This window comes from Ursus maritimus, unplaced genomic scaffold, assembly GCF_017311325.1.
Source record: "Ursus maritimus isolate PB19 unplaced genomic scaffold, ASM1731132v1 scaffold_1, whole genome shotgun sequence".
NCBI classification, from domain to species: domain Eukaryota; kingdom Metazoa; phylum Chordata; class Mammalia; order Carnivora; family Ursidae; genus Ursus; species Ursus maritimus.
In genome coordinates, this window is record NW_024423343.1 from 42,972,011 (window position 1) to 42,999,572 (window position 27,562).

General features: G+C 41.9%; 1 protein-coding gene and 1 long non-coding RNA gene across 11 annotated transcripts in view; one reads left to right on the forward strand and one right to left on the reverse strand.

Annotated features, from left to right (window-relative positions):
- The window catches only part of LOC103659677, a 35,515-nt gene extending 30,180 nt beyond the window's left edge, over window positions 1–5,335 (forward strand). For all 8 annotated transcript variants that reach the window (XR_005838096.1, XR_005838094.1, XR_005838093.1 and 5 more), the window contains one exon: window positions 4,171–5,335. This is a non-coding gene — a long non-coding RNA (uncharacterized LOC103659677). The remainder of the gene's footprint in view (window positions 1–4,170) is intronic.
- On the reverse strand, window positions 591–26,501 carry INPP1 (inositol polyphosphate-1-phosphatase). 3 transcript variants are annotated; one of them, XM_040642795.1, is made up of 6 exons: window positions 26,366–26,501; window positions 10,271–10,538; window positions 7,890–7,950; window positions 5,343–5,543; window positions 3,142–3,316; window positions 591–1,344 (listed from the first exon to the last, which is right to left on the reverse strand). In XM_040642795.1, the coding sequence occupies exons 2-6, from the start codon at window positions 10,472–10,474 to the stop codon at window positions 771–773; spliced, it is 1,215 nt and encodes a 404-aa protein (XP_040498729.1). In that variant the 5' UTR covers window positions 10,475–10,538; window positions 26,366–26,501; the 3' UTR covers window positions 591–770. The 3 variants fall into 3 exon arrangements, with proteins under 3 accessions (XP_040498729.1, XP_040498734.1, XP_040498738.1); XM_040642800.1 differs by having other exon boundaries at window positions 26,253–26,398; XM_040642804.1 differs by having other exon boundaries at window positions 26,249–26,366.
- Window positions 26,502–27,562: the final 1,061 nt, after the last annotated feature.

A 27,562-nucleotide genomic window follows, 5' to 3' on the forward strand; every position in this document is an offset into this window, starting at 1 on the left:
CCACGTTCCCCTCAGAGGACATTCAATATGGGATTCTAGTAGACACAAGGACTGTCTATATTTAGCTCTACCCCTGGTTTTTGAAGTGTAAAAATTGCAAGAATTGCAGAAGCGTCTTTATCCCCTTCTGCCGTACTGATAGAAACGGAGTGTGTCTGTGAGGATATTAGAGAATGAGGGAATATTAGAGAGAGAGTGTGTGTGAGAGAGAGAGAGTGCCCATGTGAAAGACAGACTGTGAGAGAGAGTAGGAGGGGACATGCAGTGCTCCAGGCTTTAATTCTTTAACGAAACATAAGAATACTGTTGAAAGTACATGAACTTGGCTAAATTATGCATCAAATTCATAGTTCTAAGTGTTCTGCCAAAGGCTAAAGCTGCAGATTTTCCCTTCAGGACAGGAAACAAAACCCAAGCACAGCGTTTTTTTGTGCTCTCCCTAATATTTCAGTGACATTTTACTTAAGACTTAGATGCTCAGAGGAGTGTTACTAACTGAGCAGACATTTTTCCTCTTCGATATTTCATTGAAGTGTTTCAAGCAACAGTAAGAGCACAATATCCACTATGAAGAATTTCACACATTTAACTGCTGCACAAATACCATTCATTTATTGAAATTAACATTCTTACGAACACATAATGGAAAAATGCTCCTCAGGAGAGGAAGGAGAATGCTGACCATCAGTAGGACAAAGCTATCCCCAGAAGATAAGAGATGTGGGAAACTGTTTCACAGTTGGGTTTTGAGGCCCCGAGGACGGGTTGGTCTATGTCTGCGCACCCACAGGTGCGAGGTTTGGGATGAGGAGGCTCAGGAATGTCTCCAGCTGCTTCCTTGATCTGTATGCAATCAGTCCTCCCTTGTTGGCCCACCGATCCACGCCCACGGCACCTTCGTTTTCCACGTGGTACACCAGCTGCGGCAAGTCAAGCCCCGTTTCGGAACTTCTTTGCAGGCATTGCCTTAAATCTATCATTCCCCCTCCCATGGCCCTGAGTATGGCGTGAGCAGCGCAAGAGTCCCACTTGAACGTGGTGTCCTCTGAAAAGATGTAGATGTCAGCAAGGCCTTGGACGACACAAAGGCTCTTGTAACCAGCCCCAGCTGCTGGGAATATGCGCTCGCCACACACACGTGACAAAGCGGCTTTGATAGCGTCCTTCTCACTTGTACTAATGACGGCTGAAAACCGGTGGGAGCATTCGGCCTCGGCACTGCGGTCTTCAGGCACTCGGCTCCGGCTCCGTGTGTCACAGCTCTTTCTTTTAGAGGCGGGAAGCTGAAGTGAATGGATGTTGGTCCCCAAGTAAGAAAGGCCCCAGTAGCACTGTCCTTTCCACCTGCGGAAGAGAGCTTTTCAGTTTGGCGAGGTAGGCTACCACATTTGTTTTTATTACTCATGTTGTTTTCCAGCTAAGGGTGTGAAAATAGATAATGCAGTGAGTCTCGATACCCTGCAGCCTAGAAATAGAGAGCAAGCAGCTCACTCGTTCGTGAAAGTAACTCAGGCTTGCAGCTGCCATGTTGCTGTGGATTAGAAATGCTGTGGTTTTGTTTTGTTTTCAATTTTATGTGTTTGAGAGAGAGAGGGTGTGAGAGCAAGAGACAGCGGGGGGGGGGGGGGGGGGTGGCGGCAGAGACCGAGGGAGAAGCAGACTCCCCACTGAGCAGGGAGCCCCCAGGGGGGAGGGCTTGAAGGGGAGGGGGCTCGATCCCAGGGGCTGGAGATCAAGACCTTAGCTGAAGGCAGTTGCTTCATCAACCGATGCTTAGTCAATGGAGCCACCCAGGCGCCCCTGCTGTGGGTTTTAGATGTGATCTAGGACAATGGGAAAGTATCTCTGGGATTTCTGGCCTCCAGGAACACAGCAGAATTTCATTTGCCACTTTTCATGTTTAAAGTTAAATAGGGAAAAAATGAACAGATAAACCAACTCTCTTTTCAACCTGCAAATCTTTTACCATCCTTACCAGTTTTTCTTTATTTGGTGACCCCTTTTCATTCTCTTATTCACTAGCTCCACTTTGGCTTTCACACCAAGAAAGATGGACTCATTATTTGTGGTCACAACTCCACCAGTAGCACTTATTTCTCCATGGTTAACTTATTCTATCACGTTGGGTCATTACGCTATTTACAGAGGGGGCAACTGAACTACAGAATATAACTGAGTGTGTCAGTCAGCGCTGGGATCTCATGTAAGTCCAGGAAGCCTCACCCCACAACTGGCAGCACGAATTACTTTGCCAATCATTTCTAGGCCACGATTATGTCTGCATCCAGTCCTAGTTCTTTTTAATTTCTTAACCCTTTAAAGATAACAGAGACACATTTTCAGTTTGAAAGAAGGCAGGGTAGAGAAACAAAATGTCAAAATTGCAGAGGCGTACTTTATGTCCATTAAAGAACAAATCTTAGTTGCGTAAAAGCAACTCAAAGTTCAACAAAAATGTGTAGTCATATACACATGGAAAGATAGGGCCTGTTTCAAAACTGAAACCTCGGGAGAAAAGCTGCTTGCTTCCACTTGGACTCTACCATGTGCTGGAATCAACCCAAGTACAGGCCATGGAGCAGAGGCAACGGCCAGCCTGGCCACCACCATGCTCCCTGCCGGAGTCTGTGCAAGGGGGAGAAGGGGAGAGGCAGTATTTATAGGGAGAGTACCCCATAGTCAAGGTCTAATCCAGGCTGTACCTACTCGTCTTTTCATTGGATAATTTTCGTATTTGTTTTGAATTTCTTCTAAAATTACATGAATGTTTGACTTGGCTGTATAATGATAGCATCGACCTTGTTTCAAATGTAGTGGAAGACAGTGTTACCACTGTTTTATCAATCTGGTCTTGAATGGATTCTAGAAAACAGGGAACATATTCCAAATGCAAAACTATGATTTCTCCAAGATAGACTTTCTTTAAAAGTTTCTGTCAGCATGCACCCAGCCCCTACTAAAATTATATTTAACCTGAGACTGACAAGAGAAAGAGTTTTAAGTCAAACCTGGAGGCTTTAGTAGGAATACCTCAGTGTATCAGGTCATGGTAATGTCATGTCAAGTGGTCATCTAGACAATGAGCAAAACTGAGGTGGCGAACTCCCCAAACCACAGCCTACCAGAGATGTTCATCTTTACCTGAGGGTGTTTAGGTCTTGTGATACAAAAGGTTGGTTGATGACTCCCATCAGGGGCACCCCTGTGTGTAGGTCATAGACACCAATTAAAATGGTGACACACTGAAGTCCACTGGGGAAGATTCCTTGGTTGGACTTAATGTCAGCAGAACCTTTTATATACTGATAAGTGGAATCTGAAAAAGATGAAGCAAATTTGTTTGGATTCAGGAAATGATTATTTAAAAGATAATGACAGATACATCTATAAACTCTGTCCTGTATCATTTCTGTCCTCTACTAATTTGGTAACTGCTATGGTGTGAATGTGTCCTCCCCAAATTCTAACCCCCCAAAGGGGATGCTATTAGTTAGTGAGGACTTTGAGGGTGAAGCCCTCATTAATGTGATTAGTGCCTTATAAAAGAGGCTCTAGAGACATCCTTAGTCCCTTGTGCTATGCAGGGACACGGCGAGAAGCTGCTAGCTACGAAACAGAAAGAGGGCCCTCATCTTACCATGTCAGCGCCTTGATCTTGGACTTGCCAGCCTTCAGAACTTTGAGAAAAAAGTTTCTGTTGTTTCTAAGCTACCTAGTCCACGGTATTTCTTTATAGCAGCCTGAACAGACTGAGAGAGTAATCAATCAAGTTTTACCTTTGGGTGTCACTTGTATCGAATTGTTATTTGACCCCTCGTACTTCATTTTTAACACTTGTGTTCCATTTTCCCCAACTCTAAGGGAACTCTTGAGGGGGGAGGACGCATCTCTACCTCCTGTGGCATCTAGCATGGCACCTTGCATACGATAAGCACTCAAATATTCATCACATGTCAAAAGCATTTAAAAGCTAATGACTCAGGATAACTGGTTTGGATAACCAGTTGTCAGGATAACATTTGATTCTAATCAAAGGGCAAGTATCATATGGATGGATGGGAAAATCTCCTTCCAGAAAGCTCTTGGGGGTGGAATTACCTTTTTTTTTCCTTTTTTCTTTTTTCTTTTTCTTTTTCTTTCTTTTTTTTTTTTTTTGGTACCTCAAAGTAGAAGAAGGAAAGAGACCATGATGGTGGCACAAAAGGAAGAAACTGATGGTGCTCCTGTGAAAAACAAGCTGAGGAACCAGGTTTCTCTTTAAGAGACATGCACGCCAGCAGCTGACTGCCAACATCTGGTGAGTTAACACCCAGTTAAGGGTGTGGGGGGCAGAAAGAGCCACATAGCTGGCTAACAGAATCAACTCAGGATAGAACCAAGACATAGGAGATCCCTGTCCCTCAGAAACCTCAACTAATGCTAATTGACCATGAAGTGATAAAAGATTGTGGGAAAGAGTCTTAGTCTGCATATGTAAACCGCTGATTGAATGTTCTAGAATTCCCTGATGATTGAAGGCATTTGGTAATGTTATACTAGTATGCTTGCAAGACGGGAGGATGGGGCATCTGCCTGGGAATGGTCCCCGTCGTGTTGGGTGGAATATGCCAGCAAGTGGGAACGAAAGAAAGGAGGGATGCTGCAAATCAACAGCCAGGGCGCTGTATTCACAGCATCACCGAAACAGACCTACACTCTTAACACGGAGCTTCGATTAGGGTTCTACCACAGTCAGGAGCAAAAAAATATTAGGTAAATTTACAAAAGGCTCACAAACTGTGAGTCCCACTCAGCTGTGTTTTGCTTCATCTACACAGTGGTTTTGACTATTTGCTTGTTTAATGGAATTAGTCAGTGGTTAAAAATTGGGAGGCACCACTTAAAAACCTGGATTTTGGTTTCTCTTTAAAAACTTGAAAATCTGGACCGTACTCCTATTGGCAACAATCTGCTAGAGCTGACTGTTCTTCAAACGGCAGGTGCATTCAGTTAGTCATAGCCTCTATCGCTTCGTTACTCCGTTATCTTTACCAGTCTGGCCCCTAAAGTCTTTCAAAGAGAGTTAATTCAGCCTTACATATATGTATGTGTGTGTACACTGATACACGCACAGACACACAGAACTACATAACTGTTCTGGAAATGTTATAAATATGCACGTATCTATAACAACACATCATCACACACAGACCTCCACTCTCCATTATTCATTTTACAACTTTCAAATGTGAAAGACTTCTAGGAGAATTTAACTACAAGCTCAATTTTTATTTTTCCAAGCCTTCCCCCACAAAGGGATTACTAACAAGAACAAATAAAAGCAAACACTCTCCACTACTTACCTATGGGATCCACCCAAATTCCCAAAATGTCCTGTGGAATGTTGATCTCTACTGAATCCAGAGTCGGGTCAGTAAAGGTGACATCCTGATGAACTACTTTGGCTAAGGCTCCAGACGCCGACTTGTTACCACTAAGGACTTTGCTCAGAAGCTCTACTGTTTCTTCCTCTGTTGGACACAGTCTCAGGGTGATCTTCTCCCCTAGGATAAAGACATTAAAAGCCATTACATCCCAAGAGTTCCCTGGGAGGAAAACAACAGAGGGGTGGGGGGAGCAGAAGCTGTGCACTTAGATTAGGTGAGGGCGGAATGTTCATACTCGTGGCTCCTAACCTGGCTGACTGCCAGAATCACCCACGTGGCTTCACAAGGTCACAGTGCCCAGGAGTCACGCATATACCTAATATAAGTGAGGGATGCATTCCAAGTATCAAAGAAATGTCTTCCCAGAAAAATGTCCGCGTGGGCACATGCACACAATTCTGTATCGAGTCTAAGGGGGCTTGTGAACCAGTTAGGAACCCCTGAACCGAGTCCTTGATGATATTTATGTTTTTTGCCTTTTGCCTCTTAATATACATAGGTCAACCTGTTAATGTTTGCCCATGTTATTGAAGAGAGGAGAGGTTTTATCAGCACACAGAAGTGTTTCTATCTCCCTCTGTGATACTGCTTTTAACTAAAAAGTGTTTCTGCTCAGTAAAGTACGATAAGATGAAGTATAACTAATCGTCACATGTGGCAAACTGTGTGGCCTGAAATGACATCCACAGAAATAGCTCTCCTCTGGGAGCCCCACTGGAAATGGGGACGTAAGCAAAGCTACTTCTCCCAGTGACACCAGGTTACCAAATGCAGGCGCTCCACCATCACTTCAGGCATGCTTCTTAGACCCTTGGTGAACCTGGGTGCCAGCTCCCAACAAAAGGGAGGAAAGAGGCTGGCAAAAATAGGCAAACTGAGAGCAACAAAAAGTGAGAGCAGTGGTGAATATGAACTTTTCAAAAGAACAAGACCTGGCACTTTGGGGGCTTCTGGGGGACACAGACAAGCGCTCCCAGCTACCCCGGCCATTTCAAGGGCGAGCAGCGTCTGCGTCATCACCTGGGAGCCTGCTGACAGTCAGAACTCCAGGCCCCCTCCCGCAGCTGAGCTCTAGAGCTCCCCGGGTGATTCGTGTGATCACTAAAGTTTGGGAAGCACAGTGTGACTCTATTACAGTGATGGCTTGGAAGCAGCAAGAAACATTCCGTTGCATTTAGTGAAGTTAAATTCAAATTTAATTGAACTGTTGAAGTTGGGGAATAATGAGGCTCATCACTGCCACTTAACCAAGCCCCGACACCGGGCTCGGGAAAAGTCACGGGATCAACGCAAGGAGCAACTCCTCGCACATCACCCCGTGCTTCAGATGCTCCAGCGAATCCCCATCACACTTAGAGGAAGATGCAGACTCCTTCTGCAGACTTCGCGTCCTGCTCCTGCCTGCGCTTACCTCCTCCATCCCATGCTGCACTTCTCTGCCCCCCAGCGTGCTAACCTCATCCTCCCCTTCGGCTCTCAGGAATATGCATGTGGAATGTCTTTTGCCCCTATAATTCTAGATAAGTGAAATATTAAAATAACTGTGTTGGAGGTAGCCAAACACAGGATTTCAAGCATAGGATTTCTTATCAGTTATTCACAGGTGTTTTTTATCCTTAAGTTTAAATGAGATTTCTCTGAGCATCATAGAACTAATTGCGTCGTAATATACAGCCCATGAAGGAGACAATCTTCCAGCGTTAATCCAGAAATTAGGTTTTTTTTCTTTGCAACTGTGCCTCTGGGTGTTTAACTACTGGTCACATGATCAATGATAAAGTTCACTATTTTAATCTTCTACCATTAAACAAACAGAACACCCAGACAAACTTAAAGTAATTTGTTTTGCTGTAAAGGATCAGAGATTTTGATATTTTCTCTCCACCATGTGGGAAATGTGGAGGGACACCAGTGGATAATCTGGCCCACAGGAAACTAATTAAAGACTTAAAATTTGGTACTAAAAGGACCCTTTTCTTTAATCCCACTCCTTTTACAGAGGTTCTGAGACCAGAAAACTGATGAGGTGAACACATTTTCTTTGCTCAAGAGAGGGGGCCTCTCTGGATTCTCAGGCAAGGTCTGTGGACTCCCCCAGGAGGCCCATGAATGGGCTTAAAACTTGGACCTAAAATTGTCCATGTAATGTGCATCTTCCTGAGAGCATCTCAACTGCTGCTAGATTCCCGAAGGGCCATGCACCTTCCCCAAAGATTGTCATATATTAAGTGCTATGGATTTATTTAAAGCTAAAAGAATACATGTGGGCTTGCTAAATAATTTGAAGATACTACACCTCTGTAATGTAAATGGCATGATATTCTGAGGTACTGAATGAAGCTTAACGTTCAAATATGTTATTTACAGGAAAGGCTTCCAAACATTTATTTCATGATGTTGTTGAAAATTAGAATACCATAAGATAATTAAGTTATAAAAATACATTCAAATTATTATACTCACCCAAATCATTAGTAAATTCATTCGATTCTTCTCCCAAAATCTTTTTCCCCAAGCCTGGAAACTGAATGATTCAGAGTATGACAAAGAAACCAAAAAACAAAATAAAGACAAAACAAAAACAACCCCCCCCCAAATCCCACATACATGGTCGATTCTGATCATATTTTTATTTTGTGCTTCAAATTAAATAGCACAACTGGATCTGAAATTCAGAAATTTACAATTCCAGAAATGAGTCCGAGTATAAAAAGTCAAGTCAGTTTGGTTCAGTACTTAGTTTTCTAACAGTTTCCTGCTCCCCTGCCCCTCCAGGAAGTCCAGATCATGGTAGAAGTCTGCTTTCCTTATGTTCTGTTGAGTTTGCCATACTTTAGAAACTTCATCCTTCCAGCTAATGGCCACAGAACTAGAATATTTGCAAAGGAGACGTATTAACTGTCGCTCTTCAACAGCACCCTCGTAGCTTCTGTGAGTAGTAGCATTGCCCAAGTACCTGAGACGACTACTAATTAAGTTTAGAGGATAACATTAGTTTGCTTTCATTTTCAGGGGTTTTCTGCACCTATTGGGGGTATCATTGGACTTCAGGCAAGGAAGGCAATATAGCAAAAACAGGGAAATATTTTATTGACTGATAATTAATGCAGCAATATAGAATGAAAAAAAAATGGAGCTAAGTAAGAATCTTCTCTCATCTCTGCAGGACGAGGAAGCTTTTGGATACATTTTGCTTCTGATCCCCTCTGTAGTAAAGAGAACTTTTCTCCAACTATATGCTGAATCATGATATGGGTGATGTTCTCAGGGAACAAAAGCAAGGAAATGCTTCCAATATTTGAACTCAGAAATTTGCAGATGGCCAATAATTTTAATAGTGCCCATTACCACTTGTTATTTTTCCCTCTTTGGAAGAACAGTGCAAGTCAACAGGGGCTGCAATGAGCCCATTCATCAAGGGCTGCAGCTCTGTCTCCCAAGCCTGCTTAAAGACCGGCTTCTGAGGTTACAGGATGTATGGGTCATGAAACAAAGACGTCTTATCTAGCCACAAGTGCATATCATTTCTTTGTTCATAAGTCCTGTCATATACTTCATGAATGAACAAGTGCTGAACTGCTTTGGGGCAAATATTAACTAATAGATACATTTCTAATTCAATTGCTCAATGATCCCTTATACCCAAATACCTTGATAAGTAACAAAAATAAATTTACTTCATTTATTGGAGCCAGATATTACAGAGCATGAAAAAGTATAGTGTGTAGAGATTTCAAGGGGCCATTTTTTCCCTTTCTGCCCATGGTCAAGAATTCACTTAAATGATTCCATATGATTCCCAATATTTTGAGAATTTCAATAGGAACTATTCCAATATTTTGTAGTGCTTTCTGTCGTAAAGTTCTATCCTCCCAAATCTTAAAAAAATGTATAATTATTAGATTATCACATAAAGGCAACATAGTATTGCAAAGAGCGTAAACTCTGGAGGGAGTCAGCCTGTGTTCAAGAGCCAGCCCTGCCATTCACTTGCTGGGTAACCTTCGGCAAGTTACTTAACCTCTCTGTGCTTCCCTTTTCTCACCCGTTACATTGAAATAATAGTTCTTACCTCATAAAATCATAACTGTTAAATTGAATACATTTAAAGCCTTTAGAAGTGCCTGACACAGTAAGGACTCATAAGTATCTGCTGGTGTTATTATTTGTTATTACTACTTATGAATAGTTTCTTTTCCCAGCCAGCTTAAGATACCTAGAATCACAATCATTGTTAGTTAGAAACAATGATCTTCTATTAGAATAAATGGGGATTTTCAGTCTTCAGGACTGCACCAGCCCATAACTGAGGAAACCATTAGATAAAAGATGACATCAAAAGGTGGGACATGATATGTCAAGTTAAAAAAAGAAGTCAATAAAACAGTATGCTCTCATTTCTACTGAAACAAATTCAATGTGCTATGTTCACAAATACACATAGAAGGAAAATGTCCCTACACTATTTAGTAAAACATCACTGTGGTTCTCTCTCGGGGTAGGATTAAGGATTCTTATTTTTGCTTATTTTTCTGGAGAACGTGTATTACTTATTTAAAAGAAACTCATTAATAAATAAAAGCTCCATAACCAAATGTTTCTCCTCAGCTGTCAGAACTGTGATTTTTTTTCTGTATTTGCTTTCCTGTATTTTTAATTTTTCCTGCAATGAACATTTTAGTAATTTTGCAGTCAAAACAAGGGGGGAAACCCAAGTTGTTTATTAGAATCCTAGATGCTAGTATTCTGAGGTGGGGAGGGAAAAGGAAAAGGCATGCTTTTCTACTGGAAAAAAAACCGCAAGGCAAATATTTTGCAATTACCTTGGCTGTGACCTTTCTTACCTTGTTCTCCATGTTCTGTTTTATAACTTCCTGTACCAGTACATCAGCCAGGGTCTTGAAGTCAACTGCGAACTTCTTGTTCTTTTCTCCGTCTTTCTTTTCTTCGATCAACAGCTGGAAGAGGGCTTCCTGCTGCCTGCATGCCCGGGCGATGTTGGCAGCTTTTTCAGAGACACGGAGCAGCTCCCGGAGGATATCTGACATTTCTGAACCTTGCTTTCCAGTTGCAGCTGCTGGTGGAATTGGCACCCACCCCCTGGGCCGTCAGCTGGAAAAGTACAAGAATGTGAAAGAGAAAGCGGTTCAGGGAATGATGTCAGGGTGCATCTGGGACTATTAAACAACCCATCTGGCGGTCAACCTGGTCAGCAGGGCTGAACAGCCCATGTGTGTCAGTCACACCGTCCGTGGGGAAGACCAGAGAGCACCTAAAATTTGAAACTTATTTTTTTTAAATGCTTCAAAAGATACGTTTAGTCTCAAAAATCCATTATGCAAAGAATTGAATTCTCAGTGAAAGAAAGTCTTTGGGAATCTACCTCAGAAATCCCTAACTGACAGGCAGATAGATAAGACGTCTTTGTTTCATGTTAAAAGAAAAGCCCAAGTCTTGGAATAACCTTAGAATGATCACACCGGCTTCGTGGCACTTGAAGTAATGCTTTCTTTCACCATACTGGGAAGATGGGCGAAGTGGAAGAGGATTTATCCTATCAGTTTGGGGCCAACTTTCTAAAGTACTAAGCACCACATCAGCAAGTACCATTGTGTCCTGGAAGACTCTGAGGCCACTCTTGGGCTGGCAGCCAACCTATCTTCCAGCCACATTTTTTTTAATGAAAAAAAAAAGGTCCCACTATCTGCACTGCTGCACATGTTTAAAGAATAAAGTAAAACGCGCAGCTTGCTGGGACTTCCAAGTTCTGGCTTCTCAGAGGTATGCTGTCATACCTTGAGCTATTGGGTAATTAGGAGAGAGACATTTCTCATTTTTCAGTAGTAGCTACATTTGTCTGAAAGCTTCAAAAGGCTTAACGTGCGATGTCATCGTTAGAATTACGGTGAGGGCTGTCAGCCTTGTTTTACAGTCAAGGAAACCGAAGCCGAGAGAGATTGGGTAACTTCTTCAGGGTTACACAAGCCTAAACGGCAGGGCTCTGAGTCAGTCTTACACACAAGCCCACGCTCTCTAGTCTCATAATCAACACCCTCCGTCTTAAAAAAAAATGCCCTTAATGGGCTCTTGGAGGCTGAGGAGTGATACAACGATGCCAGCGGCAACGGAGTTAATTGTGAATGGTCACAGCTGCTTTGTCTTCAGGTTGCCCCCAAAATGCTATTTTCTTAAGATTATGGGTCAACCACCATAAGAAAATATATCCAACCTCAACAGCAAGAAAAGGAAAGTGAATAAAAACAAGACATCCTCCTTTACTATTAGGTGGACAAGGCTGTTGTGAGTTAGCATTCATTCCTGCAGGCACGTCGAAGCACGTGCTGATACTCTGCTCTAAGGCATGCAAACAAGTGGGCTTCTAGAAGGTGTCTGAAAAATGTATCAAGATCCCTAGACATGTCACTACTTTTAACCAGTAATTCCATTTTGCCTTAATTCGTGTTAAAAAAAAAAAGAGTTGGGTTAAGATATTTCTGCAAAAGAAGGATTAATATTATTTACAGTAGCAAAAAGAAATAATGGCACCTGTATGCTGTAAATTAGAAGTTACAAACATTAAAAGTAATATGCATAAAATGTATACACACATGGATACATACAGATCTTGGAATACACACGCCCCAAAAGTATAAATTCAATAACTTAGATAATTTTGGTATCTCAGTAAATGTTCTAAGTGATTATAAGTGAAGAGAAAATAATCTGGTGAACAAATAGTATCCAAATAGCTTATCTGAAAAGCAGCATGAAGATTTTAAGGGCTCTAACTTGAAAGCTTTCTAGATAAACAATATCAGTATTGTCTATTTTCCTCAACTTTACTAAAACCAAAAAAAAAAAATTTTTTTTTAAAGAAACATTATAGCATTGCACTGTTGCATAACCAAGAAACTTGCCCCATGATGCTCTCGGAACCCTCAGGTGAGCTACTCACAGAGGCTACAAACTCCAGGAAGCAGCACTCCCCCTTCACTCACACAGAAAGCTCATCAGCTTAGCACTGGTAAGTTTCTGCGTAGCTGCCCCAGGGATCTCGAGTTTCTCCCCTGTGAACTTTACTCTATTTCCTCAATAATGACCATCATCCCACAACTCGGGCACAGCAACTTGACCAGTAGGAAGGAAGCATCACCTGCAAACTTCAGTCCTGCAGTTAACAGGTGTACAGATTTTAGGAATTCATCATAACACATTAATCAGGTTTTTCAGTTCCAAAGTTATCCTAGAGTCCAACCTTAATCACTCTTTATTCTGATCCTGGGAAACACTATGATATTTTTGTCAAGCTCCAGGTTGAACAACCAGTTTCAACTTGGGACTAAACTTTCTCCAGCCATCCTAGAGAGCCTAGCACTCTTTGCCTTTCTTCAGGGTCCTGGCTCCCTAAAAGTATCTCTCACAGCTATCATTATCTACATGCAAAACTTTCTGATTAATTCGCACAACTAACCTGCTACTTTCTCACCAAATGAACCATTGCTTCCAGAAGAACCGAACCACCATTCTCCCTGCTTCTCCGTAAGCTGCTTTCGTAGATCTCTCCCCACCTGTCCTCACCTCAGTTCATTAAGGCCATAACCCTGAGGCGGGCGCTGGACAATTCATCCTCACCAGGAATGACTCAACTAGCATAACTCCAATAGTCTGTTGAGAAACTGAGGTCTGCATTCCATACTAAATTTCTTCAGGTTTATCCATAACTCTTACCAACACATGCAGAAAGTATTTTTCAGATGATTTTTTAAAAATATTTTATTTATTTTAAAAAGAGAGAGAAAGAGAGTGCGCCTGGGAGTGGAGAGGATGAGAGAGAATCTCAAGCAGACTCCATGCTGAGTGCAGAGCCCAACATAGGGCTTGATCTCACGACCCTGAGATCATGACCTGAGCCAAAAATCAAGAGTCAGATACTTAACCGACTGAGCCACCCAGGGGCCCCACTTTCAGAGGATTTTTAAAAGCAAGTTTACATGCTCATTTTTTACCTCAGATAGTTTTATTTAAACATTTCAAATACTTTAAATGAAATGTATTATAGAGTCGTGATTAGTAAGTTATGACATTTACCATAATTTAATAGCTTTGAATATAGAAGAAATTCTTCTCGATTAGTATTTCTTCATAGTGGATCTGAGAACCACCTGTATCAGAACTAACCAAGGTGCCCACTAAAGAGACAGATTCCTGGACTGTACCCCAACTTGGTGAATCAGAGTCTCTCGGGACAGGGCCCAGGAATCCGTATTTTTGTCAGCCTCCTAGATGATGCTGAACACTGAGATTTAATAGCTACTGTTCTTCAGGCCCGCTCGTTCCTCTTGAACGCCATGCTGGCGAGTCCACGGGGCTGCACGTGCTGGCAGAGAGCTCAGTGGAACCATGTAGCCGCAATGGCTCTGCTACCCCTTATCCCTGTGCAGAGAGAGGCCCTAGTGAAAATAGTAGCTAATGAGTTCAGTGCTTACTGTATGCCAGGGATCCTTCTAAGCCCTTTCTATGTATGAGTCATGTAATTTACACACAACTGATGAGGAAAGTACTATCCTCTCTATTTTACAGGTGAAGAAACCAAGATGTGATGTTTAAGTAATTTGCCCCAAATCACACAGCTAGGAAGTGGCCGGGACAAGATTCAGGAGACTGGCAGATGTCCTCACCGTTAGCCAGCACTCTAGCCAAGAGAATTCTTCCATAAATTCATAGCTGTTAACTCAGGGGAGGAATAATTATTGGGTAAATAATCACAAGCATATTATTATAAGGTACATTATATAGCAAAAATACAGAAACAGACCTGCTGATAGCAGTCACTAGTTTGACCATTAAAATCACTATCTGACACTTGACTTCCTTTCTAAAAAAATATTTTTTCCCCGCTAACTCTCAATGTAAACCATCTTTGCTAGATAATAAAATCCCATCCATCATTTCTACTGATGTCTCTCTTAGCTGGCTGCCTTGGCATCAGTGGGAAGGGCTTAGCTCAGGCCAAATATCTGACTCCTCTAATATTAGTGCGCTAGGGCCGCCATAACAGAACACCACGGACCGGGTGGCTTAAACAACAGACATTTGTTTTCTCACAGTTCTGAAGTTCCAAGAGCAAAGTGTCAGCAGGTTTGGCTTCTTCGGAAGCCTCTCTCTCTGTGCCGTGCAGATGGCCACCTCCTTGCTATGTCCTCATACAGCCTTTCCTCCGTGCATGAGAATCCCTGGTGTCTCTCCCTCTTTTTTAAAAAATTTAATTATTTTTTATTTTTTAAAAGATTTTATTTATTTATTTGACAGAGGGAGAGAAAAAGAGCACAAGCAGGGGGAGTGGGAGAGAGAAAAGCAGGCTCCCCACCCAGCAGAGAGCCTGACTTGGGGCTCCATCCCAGGACCCTGGGATCATGACCTGAGCTGAAGGCGGATACTTAACTGACTGAGCCACCCAGGTGCCCCTCTCTCCCTCTTTCTATAGAGAGGCCAGTCAGATTGGACTAGGGCTCACCTATATGACCTCATTAACCTTAATCACCTCTTTGAAGGCCCTGTCTCAAATACAGTCACATTCTGAGGTACTAGGGATTAGGGCTTCAACATATGAATTTGGGGGACTACTCCTTATCCCCTAACACTTCTCCTGAAAGAAAGACCTTGATAATCTTAGCAAATGTCAACAAAATCTACTCCTTTGTTTTTTGCTTTCTGGCCAAATAGTAAAAAAGGAGTAGGGTTCTCCTCCCCATTTATATGGTGAATAAATTTAATTCTGTGAGTCAATCTTTCCTACTAGGAGCCATTCACTTTAATAGCCAAATCATTAATGAGGTAGTGAACACTGAAATAACCTCTCATAAGCCTTTGTGACAACCTATTTCAAGGCATATTTGATCAGAACAGGTTTTTATTTTAAAGATTTTATTTATTTTTCAGAGAGAGAGCAAGCAGTGGGAGTGGCAGGTAGAGGGAGAAGCAGGCTCCCCGCTGAGCAGGGAGCCAGATTCGGGACTCAATCCCAGAACCCTGGGATCATGACCTGAGCTGAAGGCAGATGCTTAACCCACTGAGCCACCGATGCGTCCCTGATTGGAACAGGTTTAAAAAAGTTATATTCCTCACCATCAGACCAAATGTATGTTTATGTAAGTATATCACAATGTCAGATAGAAATAGTCTCTTTAGACATTAGCTGATCTCCGATTGTAGGGTGCACAAGAAAATTCAGTATGAATGATAATCTAATCTCCCTGGAATGGGAATTACACAGGAAAATCTTTACAGAAGGAGGTCACTCTAGGAGAATAACAGAAAAATTGATGCTGGGGGAGCTTATTCATTGTAATATGCATGGAAAAAAACCTTTACTAGTAGAAAAACTATCATAGGCATGTGAAGTTTCTCACTCTGTAGAATAGTGAATGAATGGAAGTCTTCAGTGATTTTTAATTCCTTAGTCAACATGCAATTTCTCACACTGTATATATGCCATTGCTAAAATCAGATGAGAGGTTAGAGTTTGCATCAGAAATCCCTGACTAGGAAAAACATCTATCGAGAATGTCTAATCACACAGTTTAGACATTGATTTATATTTTTGCCTAATGGCCTATTATGAAAATGTAAGAAACATATGTAGGATTGTGACATCATCTGGGAATTCTAAATGCAGAATTTTATGACAATAAACAATGAGTTTTTTTCTTAATGGACTAGTATGTAGAACTGCGTATGAAGCAAAGTTGTCGCTAAAAAATCCATTATGTTGGTCAGGTCTTATTTTTCATACAGCAATAATTACGATGATTGGGTTCAACTAGAAAGTAACTTTGAATATTAACTGAAAAACAGAACACAAGATGATGTGTCATTACTACATATTGTTAACCATGTATGTAGATCATAACGATGAATTAAAGATTGATACATAGAAAAAAAAAAAGAAATAGTCTCTTTAGCTTTTGTGGGATTTTTCATCTCCAGTTGGAGAAATGTTGGATAAATTAAAGTGGGGAGTAAATGCTCTTAAGACTTTTCATGGAAGCCCAAATCTCTCTATACAGATAAAACTCAATTTTGATTCCTAACCATTCTGTCTTTCATCAAAACACCAGTGTTTTAAAAATCACATTTGAGGGGCACCTGGGTGGTTCAGTCAGTTACATGTCTGCCTTCAGCTCAGGTCATGATCTCGGGGTCCTGGGATCGAGCCCCACATTAGGCTTCTTGCGTAGTGGAGAGTCTGCTTCTCCCTCTCCCTCTCTGCCCAGCTTGTGCTCTCTCTCAAGTAAATAAATAAAATCTAAAAAAAAAAAAAATCACATTTGAATAATACACACATATTTCAGATGTGATAAATAGTATAGTGGGAAAGACGCAGGCTTTCCTTGCTTGGCCATTAACTAGCTGTGTGGCATCAGGTAATTTACTTTACCCGATCTGAGCCTCTCTCCTCATCTGTAATATGGATATAATACTTAAGTTGCCAGAACATTGTGAAGATCAAATGAAATATTTCTGGAAAAGTACCCAGCCCAGAGCTTTGCATATAGTGGATAACAAATGACAGCTATGGCTTTTAAATACAACTTCACAGAAACCACAGTCACGTGTTCTTACTTGAGAAAATAAGAGGCTGGCAACTTTATATGGGTCACCGAAATCTTTTCTGAAAATTTACTAGTCCATTAAATCCCAAAGGCTGGGAACTACTTGTGATTCTTTGAATGACCCAGAATAAGGTTCCTTTATGCAGGCCAGATCTGATTGCTTCGGTTTCTGGGCGTCTGGCTGGAAACCTGGCTCCTAGAGGCTGCACGACTACTCTGGCGTCATGGTGGGCCATCTATGGGCGGCTTGGCAGGATCAAAATGCTGTCAGGGAGGACGTTTTGTCAGGATATTTTGTGGGGATTCGAGGGCCAAGTGTGTCCACTCTTGTGTGAAGAGCCCGGCTGTACCAGAAGCTGGCCATGCCCTTTCGCTGTTCACAGTGACAGAAGTGTGACCACATGGATAAGGGCCCTCAACAAAACAGAACTGCTCTCTCATGAATAAGCAAGTAGGTCAAAGCATTTCCGTTGACATTTGTTTCTTCCTGCAGATAATCCACGACTTGTACACAGCCTACATTTTTGCCCAGTGGACAGTGACTCCACCCCACCCCCACCATTCATATCCTGAATTCAGTTTTTCACTCGTCCTCTGACGCTGGACAGTTTGAAGCGAGTGTGTGGTGGCCCTGCCTGACAGTCATTGCCATTGGGGGAGAAGGCCAGACTTCCAGGAGATACCCGGGTGTTTACAAGAAGGTGTTTGTGGCGGCCTCTGTCAAGGAGTCTCCCTAGGTGGGCACATGCCGAGGGGCTGGCCAAGGCTCCACTCGGCACACACTGCTGTTGTAGGGGAAACAGACTCCCCCTCCATTTCCTGCTCCCTACTCAGCGCTGCTTTAGGTAGTAGCGTTACGAGTGGTGGCCGCCCTGGCAGATGGGCTAGGGAACAGAAGTGGGCCCACGCAAAGGATGTCGGGGGTCTCCACCGGCTCAGCTGGAGCCACCAGCGAGGGCTAACATGCAACATGCTAAAAATAGCCTCTCCTGATAGCACTGTGGATCTTTCATCTGCCCAGCTGTTACCGCTGCCAGAGGGGAACTGTATCATAAGCATTACTAGGTATTTAAATACTACCTTTTAGCTCGCTGGAAACTAACTTCCCTTTCCAGGGGATAAGCCATGCTCAACCTTCAGGTATGCAACTGTCACCCATCTCTCAGAATCCATTATGTAGTACAGTTTGGGACCACCCGTACTCTTTTGGTGTTATTTTACTTCGATCTGTGTGATATTGCTGTTAGCACTTCATAGGTTCTAAGTTTAGTATTTAATAACTGATTTCCCACTATCTGTCCATTTACTCCTTTGCTCTGGGCAGATTCTTAACTTGGAAATGCTTCTTCTCTGGTTGATGATGCCCGTCCACCTGCCTTCTATGCCTGACGTTTAACTTACCTTCTCATCATCAGTTCATGGGCAAGAAACTTGAACAGATAACTTCATAAAAGAGGATATTCAAGTGGCCAAGAAACATACGGAAAAATATTCCACCTCATCAGTTATCAGGACAATGCAACTTCAGATCACAACAGGATACCACTGCATATCCAATGGAATAGCTCAAATGTAAAGACTAAAAATCCCAAGGTTTGGTGAGGATGTGGAGCAATGAGACTCCTACACTGGGGTGTGGATGAAATTGGTAAAGCCAATGTTGGAAGTTATTTGGAAGTTGTTGAATAGAAGCATAACCGTTTTCCTCGTAGACATATACCCAACAGAAATTCATGCATGTATGTCTTCAAAGACATGCACAAGAATATTTATGAGTAGCATAATTTGGAATGACATAACACTAGAAATAATGCAATCATCAATAAGAAGCTGGACTAACCTGTGGCCTGTTCACATAAGATAACATCGTCACATCAGCCGTGAGAATGAACGAGTTACTACCATAGGCAGCAACACAGACGCGCCTCACAGAAACAAACAGCTGAGGGAAAGAAGTCAGCCACAGAATACGTACACTGTGCAACCGAATTTATTTGAAGTTTGAAAATAGGCAAAACTAACTTATGGTGTTAGAGGTCACAATGGTGGTTCCCCTTGGAAAAGCGGGAGGAGTTATTGACGGAGGATATGAAGGGGGCTTTTAGGCATTGCTAATTCTGGATCTGAGTGATGGCTGCATGAGTAGGTTGACTTTGTGTAAATTCATCAAGCTGTGCCCTTAGAACCTGTATACTTTTCTGTATTTCTAATTCGATAAGAAGTATTTTTAAAAGTATGTGTGTGTGGAGAGAGAAAGAGGACAGTCCATGCAACAGTTGGCTCCTCCAGGAACCATTCCTGACTTCCCTTCATCTCGTGCACCTGGGCCATGGGAGCAGAGAGGCAGGCCAAATCTCTATCCCATCTCACCAGCACTTGTACCTTGGTTTGCTTATCTGTGCTCTGTCTGCCAGGAGATTTAAAGGTGCGTGCGGTTTCCTATAACTCTTAGCATATACTTGAGAGGTGTTCAACAAATGTCAGCCAATGAACTTCCTCTTAGCTTTGTAAACACGGAATTCATCCTCGCGATATTGTTTATTGTACTTGGACTTTATCAGCATCACCCAGGTGCTGTTAGGTATGTGGGCCCATATTGATTTATGTGAAAGTCTACGTGTATTCTGTACTCCTTTACAAAAGTGAACCAAAGTTGTATCTGGATGACTAGCAACTGAGCCACATTTTGTGCCAAATCAGAATCTGAGGTTATGCTTTGTCATCTAGAGGTGACCTATCTTACTAAGATTAATTTAGTTGATTAAAAGACCAAAATAGTAAGTTTAATTCGGTTTCGTTGGAAAAGACATTAAATATGGGGTATGTAAATCTATCTATTTAATCTTCACATTTCTCCCTCCCTCCTTCCTAACCTTCGATTGCATTGGCACACATGCTACTTCTAAGCTGATCAATCTGCCTCACCGCAGCTCTATCAAGGCTGCTGGCAGACCACAGTAATCCATGTTTTTGCTCACGGATGCTGCTTAAAGCATAGACCACAAAAATGTCCTGTCTCCAATGTTCTGGTAGCTTATAAATGGGATCTCGTGCTGAAGCAGTGTTTTCCAAATTAGTAAGATCAAGAACTACTTGCGACACTTGTTAAGAATACAGATATTTAGGGCGCCTGGGTAGCGCAGTCGTTAAGTGTCTGCCTTCAGCTCAGGGCGTGATCCCGGCGTTCCGGGATCGAGTCCCACATCGGGCTCCTCCGCTGGGAGCCTGCTTCTTCCACTCCCACTCCCCTGCTGTGTTCCCTCTCTCGCTGGCTGTTTCTCTGCCAAATAAATAAATAAAATCTTTAAAAAAAAAAAAGAATACAGATATTTAGACTTTCCCCCTGGATATATTGATTCAGGAGATCTAGATTGAGGACAGGGAACATCGCTCTGCTGATTTTTATCTGACAATTTCAGGAAACGTGAGGTGCACCAGTCAGCTCTGTGTCTGGTTACTCAGAAGCAGAACAGGGAATTTTATAGCTACTGCAACCAAGAATGATGGGCCTGGTCGGCTAAAGGGTCAACTTACATTGCCTTCTTTGTAACAAAAATTAAATGCAGGCAAGAAAAAAAATGCGTTGACCTACCTAATTAGTATTCCACATTAGCATGACACTTGCTTAAAGTATCCATTCAAAGATTTCCCAGAATTCATTTGAAAACTATGTAAAAATACCTTTAACTTTGATAATGACCCTTTTTTAGCCTCTTCTCCAGAGTTAGGAACATTTTCACTAAATAGAAACTCCATTCATTTAGATAGTTTTCTTTTTGCTGCGTTTCAGCTATATGTTTAAACTTTTATATATATTGTCAAGGAGGTGATTGGAACAACCATGGTGTCACAAATATAGTCCAAAATCCCACAGAATATGAAAAATAGAAGCAGATTCAGTGTAACTATCTTAACTGTAGGAAAGAATACATATTTTTAAGAATACAAATGTAATGTATAATTCAAGGCAGAAAGAAAAGACAAGAGATGTAGGACTTGTAGAAAGAATCTTTTCCAGTAGGATATAATTTTTAGTTGTGATAATTGTTAATCAGAATCTAGTCTTACTACTCTTCAAATCTGTTTCAATGTTTCCTTTCAAAGGTAACATTTTTCAATCATTTTATCTTTTTTTCTGAACACCTGCAACACTTACTTTTGGCACCAACTCATTTAACACTTGCCTTTTATTGTCTGCCTGGGACTCCTGGTAGGATAGGAAGCTTTTGTTTAGGCCATAAGAGAGCTGGTTCTTGGGCTCTGCTTTGCCTTGAATCAACCAGGTGTTCCAAGTCCCTCAACAAGGGATTTGTGTTCCTTATTTTTGTAAACATAAAAAAGGAAAGGAAAGGAGGGACACAGAGCTTGAAGGAGATGATTTCTAGGATCTGTTCTAGTTCAAAACTTACCTGTTTTTTATACTTATTTTCCAAACAAAAGTTGGGGACTATTATCCAGCCTTGAAAAGGAATGGAATTCTGGTACATTCTATAATGTGATGAACCTTGGAAACATTATGCTAAGTGAAATAAGCCAGACTCAAAAGAACAAATATTGTTATGATTCCACTTATGTGAGGCACCCAGAGTAGTCAAATTTGTAGAGACAGAAAGTAGAATGGTGGTTAATGAGGCTGGAGGAAGAGGAGAGTGGGGAGTTATTGTTTAATGGGTCCAGAGCATCAGTTTGAGATGAGGAAAAAGTTCTGGAGATGGATGGTGGTGACGGTTGCATAGCAAAGGGAGTACTTAATGCCGGTGAATTACACACTTGAAAATGGCTAAGACAGTAAATTTTATGTTATATATATTTTACTACAATTTTTAAAAAGTAAAAAATAAAATTATAGTTTCAAAAAGGCACATTTTATTTTATTTTTAATTATTTGAGAGAGAGTGTGTGTGCGTGCAAGAGAGAGCAGAGACAGCATGAGCTGGGGTGGGGGGAACGGCAGAGGGAGAGGAAGAAGCAGACTCCCCACTGAGCAGGGAGCCTGACACTGGGCTCAAACCCAGGACCCTGGGATCACGACGGTTGCTAAAGGCAAATGCTTAACCGACTGAGCCACCCAGGCGCCCCCAAAATGCACATTTTAAAAACTGTTGATATTTATCATCTATCTAATGAGGGCATATTAAATATTTGTTGATTATATGGAAAAATGAGGTTGGGGGAGGGGCATGAAAAATTAGTTTGAAAGAAGGGCACTAGGCTATTGTTTTGAAGTTGATTTTTTACAGGAATCACACTGGTTTTTAATACTTGGATTATATGTTCATATGCAGTAGTTTGGGTGTGGGCGGAGTGGCTAATGAACATTAAGAGGGCCAAAGGCCCTCACCCAAGCCAGCCTGGCCATCATTATTCTCTAACAGACTATAAATTCCTTAAGAGCAGGATACACATTTTTTTCCCATCTCCTCATGACACACAGTGGGAGTTGTGTTAGTTAATTGATTGGTTTTCATTCCATTGGAGATAAACATGTTTAAAAGGATTATCTTCCACCCAACTTCATCCATAAGGGATTACGCATTATGCAAATTTTCAGGTTATAACAGGTAAAAATGTGATTCAAAGGAGTTCTTTACAGATTTTTTGGAAGATGGCTATTATTTTTTTACTGTAATGATAAAATAACATGACCAAAATACATTCTCTGAATATTATAGCAGGAAAGCAAAGGTCGTAAATCACGTTATGTATCATTTTTTGCAGACTGGGTTTAGCAGGATACCTCTTGTCATTCTACTTCCACTTTGTAGAGGCAAAAGTTGATTTTTAACAGATATTTACTAGTGCTGAATAAATCAATACCCAATATATTGAATGTAACATTTGCCTTTAAAGAAACACAAATAAAAGAATATAGTCCTTTTTACCTGAAAAGTTCAAAATAGAAAAAAGACATAAATGTTTTGTTAGAGCCAATATATAAATCTACTAAATTCTCTTGCATTTGTGCTAGTCCTGCACCAAGGATAACTGTCTAAGCTGGGTAATATTTATCTTCTCGATCTGATTCTTCATTTCTATCGCCACCTTTCTTTGCTATTAATGATGCTTACCATCAGCCATATTTTAAAAAATATTTTATTTACTCCTTTGAGAGAGAGAGAGAGAGCGCGTGCACATGCAGGGAGAGAGGGGGAGGGAGAAGCAGGCTCCCCACTGAGCTGGGAGCCAGCCATGGGACTCCATCCCAGGACCTGGAGATCATGACCTGAGCCCAAGGCAGATGCTCAACCTCTGAGCCACCCAGATGCCCCAACCATCAGCCATATTTTTAAAACAGACCTGTTATTCCCAGATCAAACTGGGATTATATGTGATTATATATGATTCTTACAAACTCCCAGAAAAAAACTGAGAAGTGTTCTAGAATTTGGAAGATCAGATCCTATTTAAAAAGCAACTGATAATGAAAAATTATGACATCACTGTAACTAAATTAGGTTCTCCTTAAGCAATATTAAAAGACCAGTTTCCTTTGGTCATTTGAATTTAACTCTTTTGCTATTAATTATAACTCTCATTAGCATTGTGGGAAACCTACATCATTGCTCTGTATAAAGAAAAGGACAAGTATCTATTGATAAAATTAGCAAATATTTACATTAATTTAAACTTGGATAATTAAGTTAGGAGATTTTAAATATTTAGTTGATTAAAAGTAAAAACAAGCCAGCAAACAACCCTCTTCACCCCTCAAAAGAAAAGAAAACAAGAGAAATAAAAGGAATGGGGAGAGAAGAAAAGGAAAGAAAACTCTGACCCTTTCCATTGTGGTCATTCATCTTAAATTCTTTTATAGATGTTTAATACTTTATTTTGCTAATTTGTTTTTATATATAATTGACCATATTTTATGCCCAAGTAAAGCTTTTTTTTTTTTTTTTTTTTTTTTGCATGGGGTTAAGTCATTTTAATAAAAGCTATAAATAAGTTATTAAAATTTGCTTGGTTGTCTTCTCTAGATAAGGGCACAAAAGGGGTAGAAAATAAGTTGTTATATGAAAGAGAAACAATCAAGCACGTTTTTTTGCTGTAGTTCACTAGTCACAGGAATCTGCATTAAAAGCCCATTAATAAAAGGTTCCTATAACATTAGAGGACTTGAACTAACATTGCATACCACATAAAAGAGACTAAACATGCAAAAATGTTTGCTAGGTTCAGTAACCAGGAGGCTTGACTACAAAAGGATATAAAAGTTTCAGATTTCCTAAATGGGTAAAACCATAGCTTCCATTTAAGAACATTTTATGTACAGGAATGAGAAGAGGTTATGTCAGCTATTCATTCCAGCAGCAGTATTTCCCACCTGTGTTTCCCAACCTTGCCTTTTTTTTTTTTTAATTGTATCATTTTGACCTATTTGAAGTATCATCTCCTAACCATAGAGATTTTGATTCAGGAAGTCCCAAGTTGCAACCTGGGAATCTTTTTAAACCACTTTTGTTACTCCCTTCCCCATGTATCCACCACCAGACGTAATTTTTAAATCAGGCAAATTTGGGAAACACTACGCTAACCACAGAGATGGGAAGAAAAATGCTTCAACTCTGCTTTTGTTTCTAAACTCTAAGCCAAACAAAAACATCCATGTACAGAGTTTTATTAGCTTCATTACAAGATTCAAAATATTTTAACGAGGACATTTATGAAGGACACACATCCAGAAAAAGTTCTCAGATATACCATCCTCACCTTTAATAAATGAGGAAAACACTTATTTTTATTAATCACTTTATATAGCATCATTTTTTACACAATTTATCTACAAGATGAAGTAGAATAAGACATTTCCTAATTATTATCAGAGACAGAAATAAAAGAAAAATACATACATAATGAATAACTTTATAACTTTCATTTCACAGTACTTCTATGTCCAATAAGACAGAGTTTCGGTTTTGTTTTGTTTTTTTTTTTTAGGACTACAACAAGCATAATTATAATTTAAATTTGTAATGAGATATTTCACATCAAATGGCAAGTCCAGGCTACAGTCTCCAAGCACGTGGTGGTTTAGTCCAAAAGCATGAATAGAAATGGTAGCTTATTCTATGCAAAAAGTGTAACTTTATGCATCTTATGTAATCCTTTTTATGACCAAGAACTAACTGCAAGATTAGTCTAAAAAGCCACAAAAGCTTAAAAATAAAGTAGCTTCTAAATAATTCAGACAGATATGTGTTGAAAAATGAACTCTTCCATTGCCTTTATTTTTTTTCTTTATATTCCCTATTTTTAAAGTTAAAAAATGAGGTCGCTTAGCTAATTCATCAGTCAATAGTAGTTCAGTGGATTATTTTCATCATTAGACTATTATAGGGCTGAGCAGGGCTGATCCTTATCAACTTGTTTGGTGTCAAAGTTAGGAATCACAGGAAAAGGGCCAAAAAATGTTTTATTCAACGTGTGGGATCCACTTAAGTGGTCTGTCCACATAGCCTTAACCCACTGTTCTTTGAAGTGAATTCCATTTACACAGGGAGCTAACTTTTACTTATAACGCCTTAAAATCAGCTTTAGAACTGGAAATCTTCAAAATATACACCTTGTTTATATGTAGTCTTCATGGAAGGACTAAATAATCTAGGGATTGTTTTTTCATGTTCTTTGTGTCCAACAGTGTACATGACTCAGCCAAACCCCCATTAAATTTTTCCCACCTACTATTCCGGCCACACCAACTATGAATGCATATCTCACAAAACCGCCTTTCAAAATGCAGAGAATTAAAAGCAAGGAAGTAAAGACTTTTCTAAATATAGTCCCATCATGTCTATTTTACACTCATCTAGTAGGTCACTAGCGGCAGCCAGCAGCTATGGACACTCTTAGAAGCATCCCCCAAAGCAAAACCCAGGGGCGCTTGACAGCTACGCCATCTACCTGTTGAACCTGGGCCACTGCTCTCGACAACTGTCAGGTTCCTCGACCTAGAAGTGCTAATGATGATCGATTTAAAAAACAAAACAAAACAAAACCAAGTTGTTCGCTAACCTTCCTTCCCACCCTCTATTTCTTTCCGCTCGTTTCCGCCGGGCCGAGGGAGCCGCGGGATTCGCGAGCTCCTCCGCCGGGCTGGCTGCGGCCCCTTTGCGGGGCGGGCCGGGGCGGGTGGCAGCCCGGCTGCCGCGGGCAGAGGTCGTCACAGGCCGGGCGGAGAAGCCCGGAGCCTCCCGGCCCCCATCTACTCACCTACCTTCCGCGGGCGCGATGGGGCGCGTGCCGGTCGCCCAGCCCGGGGACCCAGATCCGAGGAGTAGGGAAGCAGTGGCGGGACGCGAGGGGCACGTAAGAAGGAAAACGTATTACCTAAGCCGGGGATGGGGAGCGAAGGAGGCTGCAGCCTTTCCCTCCAGAAACGGAAGAGGCGGGGGAGGAGGAGGAGGAAAATGCGGCGGCGGCGGAGGTGGCCGGCGCGGAGGCTAGCCGAGGGGCTGCAGGCGTCCGGCCGCGGGCTCGGCGCGACGGCGAGGGGCCGGGAGCACGGCGGAGGTCGCCGCAGGGGAGGGCGAAGCCGGCCGTCGCGCTCGCCGCCGGGCTGGGCCCCGGCTCGCAGACCTCAGCATCCGCGGGGCTGCCGCCCCCTCGGCTCCCCAGGGACCGTGGCGTGGAAACGCGGCGACGCCTCGAGGCTCCCGGGGCGGGCGAGGGCATCCCACGCCCGCCGAGGCCAGGCGTCTGCGACGTCACAAGTGCGGCGTGATGATTCAGGGTGGGGGTGATAGGAAGAAGAGGGCTCCCGGTCACCTCATCCACTGTTTCTGTTCTTTCTTGGTAGCCGCCCACAAACTGGCTTGTAAAATCTTGCTCCTCCATTTTCCCGTCCACTTCTTTGGAGATGAAGGGTTTGGCACAAGTGTTGGCAGCTGGGAAGATAAGACTTCCTGCCCGTGGCAATCGGGCCCCATTATTCTAATAGAAATGTCAAGTGTGCTGGTTGTGGTTCAAACCACAGCAGTGTCTCCTGGGCGCTTGCCTTATAAGGTGTGGGCCTAGGGCACCTTGACAGGAAGCACATCATGAGTAGGGAACTTCTCTCTCTTCAACCCTTTAAACTGTGGCATTCAGTATACCTTAAAAATGGTTTTGGGGGCGCCTGGGTGGCACAGCGGTTAAGCGTCTGCCTTCCGCTGAGGGCGTGATCCCGGCATTATGGGATCGAGCCCCACATCAGGCTCCCCCGCTATGAGCCTGCTTCTTCCTCTCCCACTCCTCCTGCTTGTGTTCCCTCTCTCGCTGGCTGTTTCTGTCGAATAAATAAATAAAAAAATCTTAAAAAAAAAATGGTTTTGAATCGGGGGAGGAGTCGAAGTTTTGAAAAAGCAACATAAAATTTTGAGTAGAAGGGGCCTGGCAGCTGGCCCAGCAAGTGGAATGTTTTTTGTGAATGCACTGGGCCTTCTGCACATCCTTTCCCTCCATGGCACGCCTAGGAAATGATCAAGCCTGCAAGGCCCCAAATAGGGTAAACCAAAGAGGCTGCTCCTGTAGGAGTAACTGGGCCCT